The sequence below is a fragment of the Hyperolius riggenbachi genome, chromosome 8 (assembly GCF_040937935.1).
Source record: "Hyperolius riggenbachi isolate aHypRig1 chromosome 8, aHypRig1.pri, whole genome shotgun sequence".
Taxonomy (NCBI): domain Eukaryota; kingdom Metazoa; phylum Chordata; class Amphibia; order Anura; family Hyperoliidae; genus Hyperolius; species Hyperolius riggenbachi.
The window spans coordinates 287960819-287975636 of NC_090653.1; the positions used below are offsets into that span (position 1 = coordinate 287960819).

The window sequence follows — 14818 nt, forward strand, 5'->3', positions numbered from 1 at the left end:
AACGACAAACTGCACAACATGTTCGCATTCAAAAACAATAAAGTTGTTAAAAAAAAGACTTGTACACACGTTCCGTTTTTTCCGCAACCCCAGCATTTCTGCTATTTGTGTTCCTAGCCTCAAAGTTTTCTATCAGCTCCTGAGATCCGCTGGCGACAGACGTGCGGGACAAAGAACGCGGCTAAACGCTTCTATACTGTGGGGTGTCCCTTACCAGACGCACCTGCCAGCCAATACCGCAGATTCTCCGTTAAAGCCACAAGACAGCCCCCTCCATCTTGCTGCAGGCCTGAGACCCCCATACCACACAGCCTTCACCTGGAGGGGACCGCCTTGTGGTTGGCAAACATCTGCTGCAGCAATGGGTATCCCGTCATTAACCAGCCCCCGGCGGGGAGGCCAGGAAACTTAAGAGGGTTCATTAAGCTGGAATAGCAGAAGTTAACACCCCACGAGACTGAATATTATCACTAATACGGCTAATAACAGCTGGGTGAGGAGAGGAACAGCCCGATGATGAAACAGAAGTCACAAAGGCAATTACTGCGCGGATAAAGCTGCAGTGCGAACGACTATTTCACCGGGATTAGATAGTTACACAAAACTACATTTTTTAATAAAAGAGCATTAACATTTTAGGTGCGCTTGCGGCTGTACAACTTATAGGGAAAGAACAGCTGGAAATACACAGATCCATTAGAACCCGACCCCTCTCTGATCAGAAATCAATTGGATGAATGTTAAATTCCTACAACAGGTATATTTCCTCCTGGTTTTGGAACTCTCAGTAAACAAACATTACGCAGAGTTCACCTGACAGGACTAAAGAGGTCACCAGCAGTGATACATTTCAGAATGTAAATCAGGGAGAGGAAAGATTTAACAATGGTCAAATACAGGCTGAATACATTATAAATCAATCAATTCATTTGTTATGTTATTTTCAGTACATTTCCTCTTTAAAGAGAATCTGTATTGTAAAAATCGCACAAAAGTAAACATACCAGTGCGTTAGGGGACATCTCCTATTACCCTCTGTCACAATTTCACCGCTCCTCGCTGCATTAAAAGTGGTTAAAAACAGTTTTAAAAAGTTTGTTTATAAACAAACAAAATAGCCACCAAAACAGGAAGTAGGTTGATGTACAGTATGTCCACACATAGAAAATACAGCGATACACAAGCAGGCTGTATACAGCATTCCTTTTGAATCTCAAGAGATCATTTGTGTGTTTCTTTCCCCCTGCATCTCTCATGCACTGAAGTTTCAGGCTGCTCGTTTCTTCCTGCAAACAGCTTTGCCCTTGTCTGTAATTCCTCACTATGTGAAAGCCCAGCCAGCTCAGAGGACGATTTATCCAGCTTGTAAAAGATAAGAGAGAAGAGAGAAGCTGCTCTAATCTAAATAATACACAGGCAGTGTGCATAGAGGGGCCTGGAAGGGGGAGTTCATAGCAGAACCACAACACTGAAGAACTTGGCAGCCTTCCAGACACAGGCCGACAAGTCTGACAGGGGAAAGATACATTGATTTATTACAGAGACTGTGATAGCAGAAAGTGCTGCAGTAAGCCAGAACACATTAGAATAGCTTTTGGAACTTGTAGGATGATAAAAAACAGGATGCAATTTTTGTTACGGAGTCTCTTTAAGATTTCCTTCATTTCCTGGAGTAATACATTTCGGCAGTTAAGAAAGAAATAAGGCAAGTTTGAGGTCCGCTCCTCGTACCAAACTTCACAGAACAGTTAAAGTGGACCTGAACTCAGAACTTCCTCTCTGCTCTAAAAAGATTAGCAAAAGCATAATAACCTTTAAAGAAAAAAAAAAAAAAAGAAATGTTACAGCTGATACAAATCCTGCAATAAATCTGCAGTGTGTTTACTTCCTGCTTTTATGGAAGCATATTGTTACATCTTTAGTTTACCAATTACCTCTCTGTCATCAGCTGACACAGCTCAGGTATCAAATTACAATTTGTGATTAGTCACAAATGAGGGTGGAATTAGACAGACTAAAGTCTCTAAATACACACAGGGTGCATTTCTCTGTTTTCCTTCTGTCCTGTGCAAGAGTTCAGGTCCACTAACTCATTGTAAGACTGATAACAAAAAAAAAAGGTCACTGTACATGCACAGAGGGTCTCTCCAACATGATAAGAACCTAAGTTTCCCAAACTATTCCTGAGAACAGACAGAGGTCACCTGTTTCACATCAAGTCACGCTCCAGCCCTGCCCTGTCCCACGGCCCAAACTTGGTGCCAAGGTCATCGGAGGCAGATAAATCTGGGCTTTTTAAGCTGTGAGCTCCTCACCACTGGTGGGGACATATCTCTACAAGATGAAAAGATCTGCTTAAAAAGTTGGGAGCTGCAGGATACAGACGTTGGCGGCCATTTCCCTCTCGCAGGATGTAGGCCTCACCCTTAGGGGGATTCCTCACGGTTCTTGACCCCGCTGATGAAGATGATGAATGAAGACCTCGGAATTCAGCGTGTAGACCCCACAGTCTAGTCAACATCAACAACGTTTGAGTGGTTGGTCACGGACAATAGATGGGAATTTTGCCCTTAAAATTATTAGATGGCATTCCTTTGCTGGCTCCCGGGACACCGCAAGGGCAGAAATCCACCAGAGAGGCCTACGGCCATTCAACGTTCAACCCATGAGACGAAAACCACCAGAGAGGCCTACGGCCTTCAACGTTCAACCCATGAGACAAAAACAAAAAGACAGGAGACTACGTGGACATATCTAAAGCGGAGCACCCACGTGAAGATGCATTGGGGATGCAGTGGTGACAAACTATAGTTCCCCGATCGAGTAAACAAGTGATTGGATTAGCGCAAATGATCGTTTCAATTATAGCAGTCATTTGCACTAATTTCGTCCAGTGGTGGGTCGCGATGGTCATTCAATGTAAACGATTGTCGCGGGTCGCCATAATTTACGAATTCTCGATGTTACTAGATATTGTGAAAAAGTTTCTTTGCAAAAAAAAAAAAAATTTCAGCCCTGAAAGCGCGTGTGCAATGATTCTCTATGAGAACGCTCACATCTGAGTGGCTCATATCCGATCCGCTCAGATAAGCTGGTGCTTGAGCCATTTTTGAGGCGATTCGCTTCAATAGAAGTTATAGGAAAACGCAAAACGCACACAAAATCGTTTTATGCAGCGATTGCGTGAGCGTTTAAGAATAAATACATTGTATTCTTTTCCGGATCAAAGAGATAACTTCCTGACTGACACCAGGAAGTGAAAAAAAACGCAATCGCTCTGCAAAAGCGCTCAACAAAAACGTCCAACGCACAGCAATAATAAAAAAAACTCAAAAAACAAAACAAAAAACAAAACAAACGGTCAATGCTAACGGCCACACGAGCGGAAAGCAATGTGATTGAGGCCTCAGAGCAGTATGATGAACTTAATGGGCGGTTTCTGATCTCTTAAGAGGTTACAGTCAGATATACTGCAGAGGAGCCTTCAGTATTCGTATTTACATTATAGCTCCAACCTCTTTCGCAGTACTGTATATAGTACAAAATGAAAAATCGGCAAGCTTAGATACATGAGAAGATCAAAATGCATTGAAAGCCTACAGACAAGAAAAAGCACTTGTATAGTAAATAAAAAAGTTCAATTCACTAAGCTTATCTCCTGTCTTTAATAATGTTTCTAGAGTTGTTACCATGGTGATAAGGCATGTAGTATTCAGGAAACATTTTACCTCAAGCAAACCTAAAGTTAACTCTTCAATCCTTAAAATAACTCCAGAATGCTAAAATTAAAGACAGGCTGTTAATTAACTGTGTGTGAAAATAACTACAGAGGAGGTAACTTTAAGGAATTAAAGGGAACCAGAGAGGAAGCACCCTTGTGTATTTTACCATATATATCAGTAAGAACATTAGAGAAAACACTTACCATGCTCTCTGTTTCCTCCTCACTGCTAAAAGTGTCTTATCAGCTGTCACAAGAATCCCAGACTGAGCAATTAAATCTGGCTTTGCTGGGAATGATTATTGCTGAGTCATTATAGCAAAGCCACAAGGGGGCAGGCTTGGGCTTGAAATAACACCACAGAAGACAGACTTAGCTATAATCTTTCTGTAGCAAAGCTAGACGGAGCAGCCTGACTTCTCAGTCGGGGATTCTTATCAGAGGTGATAACAGTCAGATTACACAGAGAACAATGAAACAAAGGGCAGATTAGGTGTTTACTGTCATGTTCCCACTGATTTATAAGGTAAAATACAAGAGGGTGCTTCATCTCTGGTTCTCTTTAAGTGATAAGATAACTCTCTCACTGTGAAAACTTATCGCTACACCTTAAAGAGAGTCTGAAGCGAGAATAAATCTCGCTTCAGACCTCATAAATAGCAGGGGCACGTGTGCCCCTGCTAAAACGCTGCTATAGCGCGGCTTAACGGGGGTCCCTCCACCCCCAAATCCCCCTCGATACACCCGGGGAGCGCTTCCTGGTTGGGGCAGGGCTAACCGCCGCAGCCCTGCCCCACGCGCGTCTGTCAGCGCGTATCTCCGCCTCTCCCCCGCCCCTCTCAGTCTTCCTTCACTGAGAGGGGCGGGGGAGAGGCGGCGATGCGCCGCTGACAGACGCGACTGGAGGCAGGGCTGCAGCCGTTAGCCCTGCCTCCAGGAAGGGAAATTCTGCGACCTTTTTACGACACACTTTTGCGGGGGGTGGGTTGGGGGTGAAGGGACCCCCGTTTAGCCGCGGGATAGCGGCGTTTTAGCAGGGGCACACGTGCCCCTGCTATTTATGAGCTCTGAAGCGAGATTTATTCTCGCTTCAGACTCTCTTTAATAAGGCAAGATCGATCTGTGGTGGTAAGTTTTCTCTTGCCTTATTATCTCCAGCATGATCTTAGTGAATTGAGGCCTAGTGAAAGTCATTTGCTGTGTATTTTTATAAAAAAAAATTTGAGCCAGGAAAAGGACGCAAAACTGACTTTAGCGTAAATTTGAGCTCCTCCCTATTCAGAAGGATCGGGCAGACAAGCCAACGAACGATTATTCTGTCACTTTGGCTTTTTTGATTGATCGATCACTGATCACGAAGATCGGCCGTAGAAAAGGTTGTCCAAGGACCGGCTTGTGGGCACCAGGCCTGAAGATTTTATCGTGAACACATATGAAACCCTGGTTGATCATTTATGTTTTGTAAAGTGTGTTGGTTTTATAGCTGTACCAGAGTTTCCTTCAAACCGCCGCAACCTCACAAACCCCCCATAGGATCGCAGCCATGGTTCCAGGCATGATTTGTACTAACACCTGTCCTACATAGAGGTGTAAATAAACGGTGCCATTAACTGCCCTGCGAGCCACTTTAAGTGCGCTCAGGCCTTTTAATAAGTACCTTGCTGTGGAACATTAGCAGCCTGCAGCACCCTGGGGGAGATCTGGCATCTCCAAGCCACTGAACAAGCCATTAGCGACCTATGGCCTGCGGAAAAATCCCCCTCAATCCAGCCGTTGGACTCCTGCAGAGGCAATGAGCTGGGAGGTGGGGGAGACCTGATGGGTAACACACCACTGAACTTGAGGAATGATATTCCGCAGGCTTAGTTAAGCATTTCTAGGCTTCGGTTAAAATTCTTACAACTGTGCAGAAGTCCCAGCATGCCCCCTGCTCCCGACAAGGTGGGATTTACAGTCTTTGGGGGGCTACAAGGCTCTTCATGGCAGGTTATAGAGACTGCCGCAAAATTTTTCAGCCAGCGATTTATTCATCAGGGATGCCGAAAATATAATCCGACAACATTGTGCAGCCCCCGGTCTAGACAAGAGGTTTCCTTAGTTCTGTCTAGACATTTGTCTTTATCTTTGTAAAGGTAATTCATTAGCTGGAGTCAAACAATAATTTAAGTACACAGTAATGAGCCCAAACACCTCCTTCCTGAATCACAGACTGTCATTGCTACAGACTACAGTCTACTATGAAGAATTCAGTCAGTGCTCCGCCCCCAACAGTCTGAACAGCAGAGTCTGCTTATACCTGTCTAATGCCTTGTTCACACCTTAAGCCCAATCTACACGATACGATTCTTTGTACAATTCGATTACGATTCTATTTACGATCCGATTAAATCCGAATCGTAATCGAATCGTACAAAGAATCATATCGTGTAGATGGGGCTTAAAATCGCTAACCACTAGCGATTTGCAGTAGTGTTTTCCGTGGGTGATTTTTCAGGGATTTAACGTGCAAAAATCACTGTACAAATTTGCGCTTTTGGAGCGATTGTGATTAGCGGTTTTATATATGCTAATGGCGATCGCTCCAAAATCGCAAGAAAAATGCTGCATGTAACACATTTGCAATTAGCGATAATCGCGGAACGCCCATGATTATCGCTAATCGCTCAAGTGTGAACACTGCCATAGATTAACATAGCACTGGCGTTTTTAAAAACGCTAGCGCTTTAGCGATTAGTCACCTCAGCCTTGCTTGTAAACACAAGTGAGCAGAGGATCATGTTTCAGATAAGAAGCTAGGCAGGGAAATAAATGGAAGAGAAGGAATATATTATAGATAAAAATAACCCCCAGAATTCAACTGTTTGGCACTGACTACTAAAGGGCCAGTGCTCCTAAAGTATGTGATAACTCCAAACCATAACAGCAGAAAAAGTTTTGCAAGTTTTGAATGCAGGATTAGCATCTTTATCACTTAATACACTCAGACCAGTTGCTGTTGAAATTTGATTTTTATGGTGACAATCCCGCTTTAACTCAGCAGCTACAATTCAAACTTCTCAGTAGATATTATTAGATATCTGACAATGGAACTATTCATCAAAAAACTGGCCTACTAGAAAGACTCATGGTAGCCACATGATACTATTAAACATTCTGATTTTAGGGCAATACGATAAAAAACGGTTGCTTGCACTGAAAAATTGAAAGCCTTTTTTAAATTATTTGTTTCAAAAATCTGATAAAATTTCCAGAAAGTAAATGGCCATGATCCGACAAGAGCGGGTGCAATGTATCGCAATAGCCCTACATGCAGCATTTTCTGAGCTATTCCAAAAGGACGCATGCCTCCCAACTTTTTGAGATGAGAAAGAGGGACACTTAAGCCACGCCCCTGTCACACCCCTGAAGACACCGCTCTAAAACTGCTAGTAATTTTTAGAGTGTTTTCCAGTTGCAAGAGTGTCCCAGGCTTCCAAGTTAACCCAAGATTAGGAAATAAGGACTGACGATTATTCATTTCAAATTTCTCATCTAACTTAAAAAAAAGAATTCCACACTAAGGAGCAGAGTCCTCCAGCAGCACAGAGTATATCAGGAGAGGAGAGTTAGAGGAAGGAGCAGAGTCCTCCAGCAGCACAGAGTATATCAGGAGAGGACAGTTAGAGAGAGGAGCAGAGTCCTCCAGCAGCACAGAGTATATCAGGAGAGGAGAGTTAGAGGGAGGAGCAGAGTCCTCCAGCAGCACAGAGTATATCAGGAGAGGAGAGTTGGAGGAAGGAGCAGAGTCCTCCAGCAGCACAGAGTATATCAGGAGAGGAGAGTTGGAAAAAGGAGCAGAGTCCTCCAGCAGCACAGAGTATATCAGGAGAGGAGAGATAGAGGGAGGAGCAGAGTCCTCCAGCAGCACAGAGTATATCAGGAGAGGAGAGATAGAGGAAGGAGCAGAGTCCTCCAGCAGCACAGAGTATATCAGGAGAGGAGAGTTAGAGGAAGGAGCAGAGTCCTCCAGTAGCACAGAGTATATCAGGAGAGGAGAGTTAGAGGAAGGAGCAGAGTCCGCCAGCAGCACAGAGTGTATCAGGAGAGGGAGGAAGGAGCAGAGTCCTCCAGCAGCACAGAGTATATCAGGAGAGGAGAGATAGAGGGAGGAGCAGAGTCCTCCAGCAGCACAGAGTATATCAGGAGAGGAGAGTTAGAGGGAGGAGCAGAGTCCTCCAGCAGCACAGAGTATATCAGGAGAGTGGAGTTGGAGGAAGGAGCAGAGTCCTCCAGCAGCACAGAGTATATCAGGAGAGGAGAGTTGGAGGAAGGAGCAGAGTCCTCCAGCAGCACAGAGTATATCAGGAGAGGAGAGATAGAGGGAGGAGCAGAGTCCTCCAGCAGCACAGAGTATATCAGGAGAGGAGAGATAGAGGAAGGAGCAGAGTCATCCAGCAGCACAGAGTATATCAGGAGAGGAGAGTTGGAGGAAGGAGCAGAGTCCTCCAGCAGCACAGAGTATATCAGGAGAGGAGAGTTAGAGGAAGGAGCAGAGTCCTCCAGCAGCACAGAGTGTATCAGGAGAGGGAGGAAGGAGCAGAGTCCTCCAGCAGCACAGAGTAGATCAGGAGAGGAGAGATAGAGGGAGGAGCAGAGTCCTCCAGCAGCACAGAGTATATCAGGAGAGGAGAGATAGAGGAAGGACCAGAGTCCTCCAGCAGCACAGAGTATATCAGGAGAGTTAGATAGAGGAAGGAGCAGAGTCCTCCAGCAGCACAGAGTATATCAGGAGAGGAGAGATAGAGGAAGGAGCCGAGTCCTCCAGCAGCACAGAGTAGATCAGGAGAGGAGAGGTAGAGGGAGGAGCAGAGTCCTCCAGCAGTACAGAGTATATCAGGAGAGGAGAGTTAGATAGAGGAAGGAGCAGAGTCCTCCAGCAGCACAGAGTATATCAGGAGAGGAGAGATAGAGGAAGGAGCAGAGTCCTCCAGCAGCACAGAGTATATCAGGAGAGGAGAGATAGAGGAAGGAGCCGAGTCCTCCAGCAGCACAGAGTAGATCAGGAGAGGAGAGGTAGAGGGAGGAGCAGAGTCCTCCAGCAGCACAGAGTATATCAGGAGAGGAGCTTTAGATAGAGGGAGGAGCAGAGTCCTCCAGCAGCACAGAGTATATCAGGAGAGGAGAGATAGAGGAAGGAGCAGAGTCATCCAGCAGCACAGAGTATATCAGGAGAGGAGAGATAGAGGAAGGAGCAGAGTCCTCCAGCAGCACAGAGTGTATCAGGAGAGGGAGGAATGAGCAGAGTCCTCCAGCAGCACAGAGTAGATCAGGAGAGGAAAGTTAGAGGGAAGGAGCAGAGTCCTCCAGCAGCACAGAGTATATGAGGAGAGGAGAGTTAGAGGAAGGAGCAGAGTCCTCCAGCAGCACAGAGTGTATCAGGAGAGGGAGGAAGGAGCAGAGTCCTCCAGCAGCACAGAGTATATCAGGAGAGGAGAGATAGAGGGAGGAGCAGAGTCCTCCAGCAGCACAGAGTTTATCAGGAGAGGAGAGTTAGAGGGAGGAGCAGAGTCCTCCAGCAGCGCAGAGTTTATCAGGAGAGGAGAGTTAGAAGAAGGAGCAGAGTCCTCCAGCAGCACAGAGTATATCAGGAGAGGAGAGTCAGTGGGGGGAGCAGAGTCCTCCAGCAGCACAGAGTATATCAGGAGGGGAACGCCCCGACGTCTCTCAGTTGCACTGTTTGCTGAGCAGGAATCTCGGTTCCCATGTCTGGTATGTATTTCACTTGACTCTGTAATTGGATTTGCCGGAGGAGACATAATGGGACCTTTGTGGCCTCACCAGTGAGCGACAGGTGAAGCAAAGCCGTGGCCGGGGGCCAGCCTGGCACAGCTTACCCACCCTGGCTCAGATGCCACGCTATCAGCCCCGGCCACAGCTTATCAGGGCGCTGGCGCTGCGATGACAGACGCCAAAACCGCGAATCGAGGGGGGCGGGGAAATATCTCCCGCCAGAAATATGTCTTTGTCCGGCGGCCGCTGCTCCCCCCACACTTAATCTGCTCAACATTAAAAATGACATGCTTGTTTAATTGGGGCAATTAATGCCCCCTCTCTTCCGTTAAGGGGGGGGGGGGGGGGGCGGGGCATAAACGTAATTTGGAAGAACATAGGGTGATAATTACGTCTTTTTAAAGAAAAAAAAAAGTTTTGCAGAGGTCTCTTGGGAAAAAATTCACTTAGAGAAATGATTGTGGCTTAAAATTGCTGGGCTAGTTAGCATGACAGAGCGCGGCGTCCGCGAGGAGTCATCGGAAAAGACGGCGAGGAACAGTTGTGTCATTCACAGGCCCCTCGGGAGCCAGGAGCCATCTGGCCGCAGATTAAGGGGCACATGCTCACTTTGTCTCCGCGTCTTTGTGCGTCCGCCCAGCTTATCCGGCTCCTAGCGACAAATTACAGCCCAGCGTACACGAGAAAAAACAAAAAACACCTCGAGATGGGGGGGGGGGGATAAAGATCGCCTCATTTGGGTACAGCTGCCCGGAAAGCCTGCCACTTCCTTTACAGGAGATTTCGCCCTTTACACTTGTTTTATAGCCTTCCAATTACTCCCCTCGCTGGGGGGGGGGGGGCATTCAGGAGATCGAATGATCAGCCAATTACACACTTCTGAAACTTTCTGCGCTTTACAGCAACTTCCGAGCCAGCTCTGGTTCACAGCGGACGCTTCCGGCATAAGGTGGCCACTAACGGTCCAATTTCTACAAAAAATCATCATAATTCTGATCAGATGTGATCGGATTGGTTATCTTCGTTGATGGGCACAATCGATTATAAAAACAGTCGTCCAGGTGGATTTTTGTTGAACCAGAATTTGGATTTTCTTGTCGGTTGAGTTAGATAGGAAGCAAAGATTAGTTCGCTGATGGTGTAGTAAACGATGTATTACGATATTTCACTTCTGATCAGAATTTAATAATTTTTTTTTTACTATAAATTGGATCGTTAGTGGTTACCTTTATACACACACCATGCAATGTTCCTATCAGATCGGTCGATCATTTCCAGCATGTCCAATCAGTTCTCGATCCAGATAGGGATCGATTTTGAGATCAGTGCTACACAAAATCAATCCCTTTTTTGACCAGAAGCAGATCGAACATGCTGAAAATGATCGACCAATCTGATGGTAAAATTGAATGGTGTTTATAAACATTGAACACAAAAAAAAGGGTGGTGTCTATAGAACTATGGTCAATGCAATGCCAAGGATGCCAGTTTGCATGCAGATTAAATGCAAATGTATGCAGCTGAAATTGGGATAGTCAAATGCCCCTCCTGCCGGTTTTGACTAGCCCCAGTGCACGCCGCATACAATTTGCATGAGAACCAGCCGCCTGTTACACAATTAGTGTAGGTGTTAGAAATGATTGAAAACGGACTCCTGCAGTGTGCAGCTCACTTCTCCTGCAAGAAGATGGTAACTTCTAAAGGCTCATACACACATCAGACCATAGTCTTTTGAAAATGAAAGATCACAGATCTGTTTTACCCCCTTCCATGTAGTATGAGAGCCATACTCTACACAGTCTATTCTATGGAGCTGAACTCCCCATCAGAAAAAAATCTTTGCAAGATGCTGCACACACAGATGCTGTACAGACACAAAAGATCTGTAGCTGCAAAAGATCTGTTCCTGCCAAAAATCCAACCCTGCAAATTGCAATGATAGTCTATGAGAACTGCAGATCATCGTACACACATGATTTAACTGACATTCATCTGCAGATCAGATCCACCAGGTTGGATTTTCAGATCTGCAGATCTGTCAGTTAAATCATGTGTGTATGATGATCTGCAGATCTCATAGACTATCATTGCAATTTGCAGGGTTGGATTTTTGGCAGGAACAGATCTTTTGCAGCTACTGATCTTTTGTGTCTGTACAGCATCTGTGTGTGCAGCATCTTGCAAAGTTTTTTTTCTGATGGGGAGTGCAGCTCCATAGAATAGACTGTGTAGGTGTGGCTCTCATACTACATGGAAGGGGGTAAGATTTCTGTCTGATGGGGAGTGCAGCTCCATAGAATAGACTGTGTAGGTATGGCTCTCATACTACATGGAAGGGGGTAAAACTGGTCTGTGATCTTTCATTTTCCAAAGACCATGGTCTGATGTGTGTATGCACCCTAAGTGGTCTGTCCTCCAAAGAGAAAGATCTGTGTCAGTCTTGGAAAATTATTTTCTCTGGCTACAGACAGCAACGTTTTAATAAGGTTGAATTATAAAAAGGGGCACTTTCAAATTTTTCCTCCAAAAAGGGAATTGAACACTCTGATTTAGGGGCCCATTCACCCTGGGGCAATTAACGCGAATCGCCAAATCACCGGAGATCACTAACGCAATATTAACTAGATGGCAGTGGTCTGACTGCAGCGATCGCCGGCGATTCCCACTGATCAACAAATGCGCCACAAGCAGCATTTTCTCCAGATTTTGAAGTGATCAAGATTACAACGCTAAGAAAATGCTATCCACGGTCGCTCAAAATTCGCGAGAGTGTACAGTGATTATACCACGTTTATCGCGGTAAAAATCATCAGCGCAAAACGCTAGCGTTTTGCAAGTGAGAACTGGCCCTTGGGCAGTTTTTTTTTAATAAACATTTTATAGAAAATTAAATTATACATAAAAAGGTGAAAAATTATTAACTTTTTTTTTAATAAAAACAAAAACAAAACAAAAAACAAATAAAAAAAACAATTTATTATTGATCTGTTCCAAAGGTAAACGCAGAGCTTCCGACATTCCACGCATCGCAAGGGTCCTATGAAAAACTGGCTTTTTAGGATAAGTTTTACGAGCAATCCCCCCCACTGTATCGGTTAACCCTTTCACCAGCAGGTTTTATTGAAGGAGAGAGTCTAGCTATAAAAGTTGCCGCGTTGCATTGTGGGAAAGCCCTTGTGATTAGTCACATAGCGTTAATCTGTCTTCCCAAACAATGGGGGCCAAATTTTCAGCAAACCCCAGCTGTCGCCCTTTCAATGGAAGCAGGCGAGATTTACAGCGTTCAGCGTCCCTACAGCTTGAGTGTGAAAAAAAAAAAAAAGCGTTCTGAATTTATTAGCCGCGCACAAAGAGGGGCTGCCTGTGCTTTGTGTGCCCCTCTGCTGGCAGGCCTGAATAACTTGCTATTGTTGGGGCAGACGGGGAGGCCGGCAGCGGAGACCGCGGGGAAACTTACACTGGCTCCTCCCCCCACGTTATCCAGGAACATGGGCTGCTCTGTGGTGACAAGAACACGTGTGGAACGCTGGTGTAGATTGACCATACACTGCCCAATATTGTCCAGCTAGGGCACTATCTGTACAGAGTGGGTTTGTTCTCCCCGTGTCTGTATGGGTTTCCTCCAGGCATTCCAGTTTCCTCCCATATCCCAAAATCATACAGATAAGTTAATTGGCTTCCCCCCTAAATTGGCCCTAGACTATGATACATACACTACACGATACATACATAGACATAGGACTATGGGAGGGATTGGATTGTGAGCCCCTCTGAGGGACAGTTAGTGACTATATACTCTGTACAGCGCTGCGGAAGATGTTGGCACTATATAAAAAACACAAAATAATAATATGAAAACCCTGGCAAGATAAACCAATCCTGGCTTACAATGTTTGACGGCCAAAGGGGCGCGGGGGGGGGGGGGGGATCAGCTCAGTTTTTGTAAAATTTTAAGCGCGGGTCAACAAGGCCTATGAGAGACTTCATATCAGAGCGGTTCGTTTGCAATCTGCTTTGAAAAGCGCTGCTTGAGCCATTTTTTAGGCGATTTACCTCAATGGAAGGTATAAGAAAAACGCAAAACGATCACAAAATCACTTTGCCAAGCGATTGCGTGAACGTTTTTTTTTTTAAAATACATTATATTTATTGTTTCTGGTTGTTTTTTTTCCGGATAAAAAGACGGAATCGCTCTGTAAAAGCACTTACAAAACGCACACAAAAAAGAGCGAACACGCAGAAAATCGCCAGAAACCGCTTAAAAAATGCGTAAAAAAAAAAAGCCCACCGCGGACGGACATGCGAGCCGAACGCAATGTGAACAAGGCCTAAAGGTGGCCATACACGATTATTTTTTTTAGATTTTTTTCAAACAGAGTAATCCTATTGAGGCCCACTGCAAATCCGATTTGAGATTCCGATTTTCCCTGCATGCTATCAAAACAACAGAAAAAGAAAATGGCAGCATGCAGTACCGATTCAAAATAGGAATTGGATGCAAAAATCGCAAATCCGAATTGCATGTAGTGTGCAAGAGGCCTTACAGCCACTTGAATGAATAATCAGAAAAATCAAACTAATTTCAATTCTTTTATACAATCAATCATTAGATGGAACCCCGTTTAATTCTTATCCGTTAACAGTCCAAGGGCCACACGTAGCAGTACATAGAGGATCCAGAACGTGAGACTGACCTGCATTCGGTGCCGCTGGGGTCGCACTTTCCGTTAAAGCAGGCTTCACTGGGCAGATTACATCTTAGACCTGAAATAACACAAAAAAAAAAAACCATAAAAACCACAAATTAGAGACAACCGTCCAGTAAACATTTCAGTTTCCTCCAATTCAAATGACTTGCCAGTTAACTGCTGTAAAGGCTGTGTGATGGGGACCACCCCCTCCCCCCTAGCTGGGTCGGGCTGAGGCGAGAGAGGCTTCAGCCTCAGGGCGCAGTGTAGGAGGGCGCAGGGCCGAGGCAGAGGAGAGAGAGGCTCCAGCCTCAGGGCGCAGTGTAGGAGGGGCCCAGGGGCGCAGGGCCGAGGCAGAGGCGAGAGAGGCTCCAGCCTCAGTGCGCAGTGTAGGAGGGGCCCAGGGGCGCAGGGCCGAGGAGACAGAGGCTCCAGCCTCAAGGCGCAGTGTAGGAGGGGTGCACAACTCACTCAGCTATCATCCTATAGTGTGTGAAGCAGAGAAAAATAAGATAAGGGGATACATGGCAGTGACTGCAAGCCAGATAACTAGAGATTAAGGTGTTGGGGGCCCTGGGGTGCCTCTTACTCTAATAGCAATCAGTGTGTGACGGCTGGGGTGGGAGGATTGGGGGGGGGG

General features: G+C 45.6%; 1 protein-coding gene across 1 annotated transcript in view; it reads right to left on the reverse strand.

Annotated features, from left to right (window-relative positions):
- The window catches only part of NOTCH1 (notch receptor 1), a 119385-nt gene that overhangs the window by 88235 nt on the left and 16332 nt on the right, over positions 1-14818 (reverse strand). The window contains 1 exon segment of the mRNA XM_068249128.1: positions 14185-14254. Coding sequence (XP_068105229.1) covers positions 14185-14254 — 70 coding nt within the window.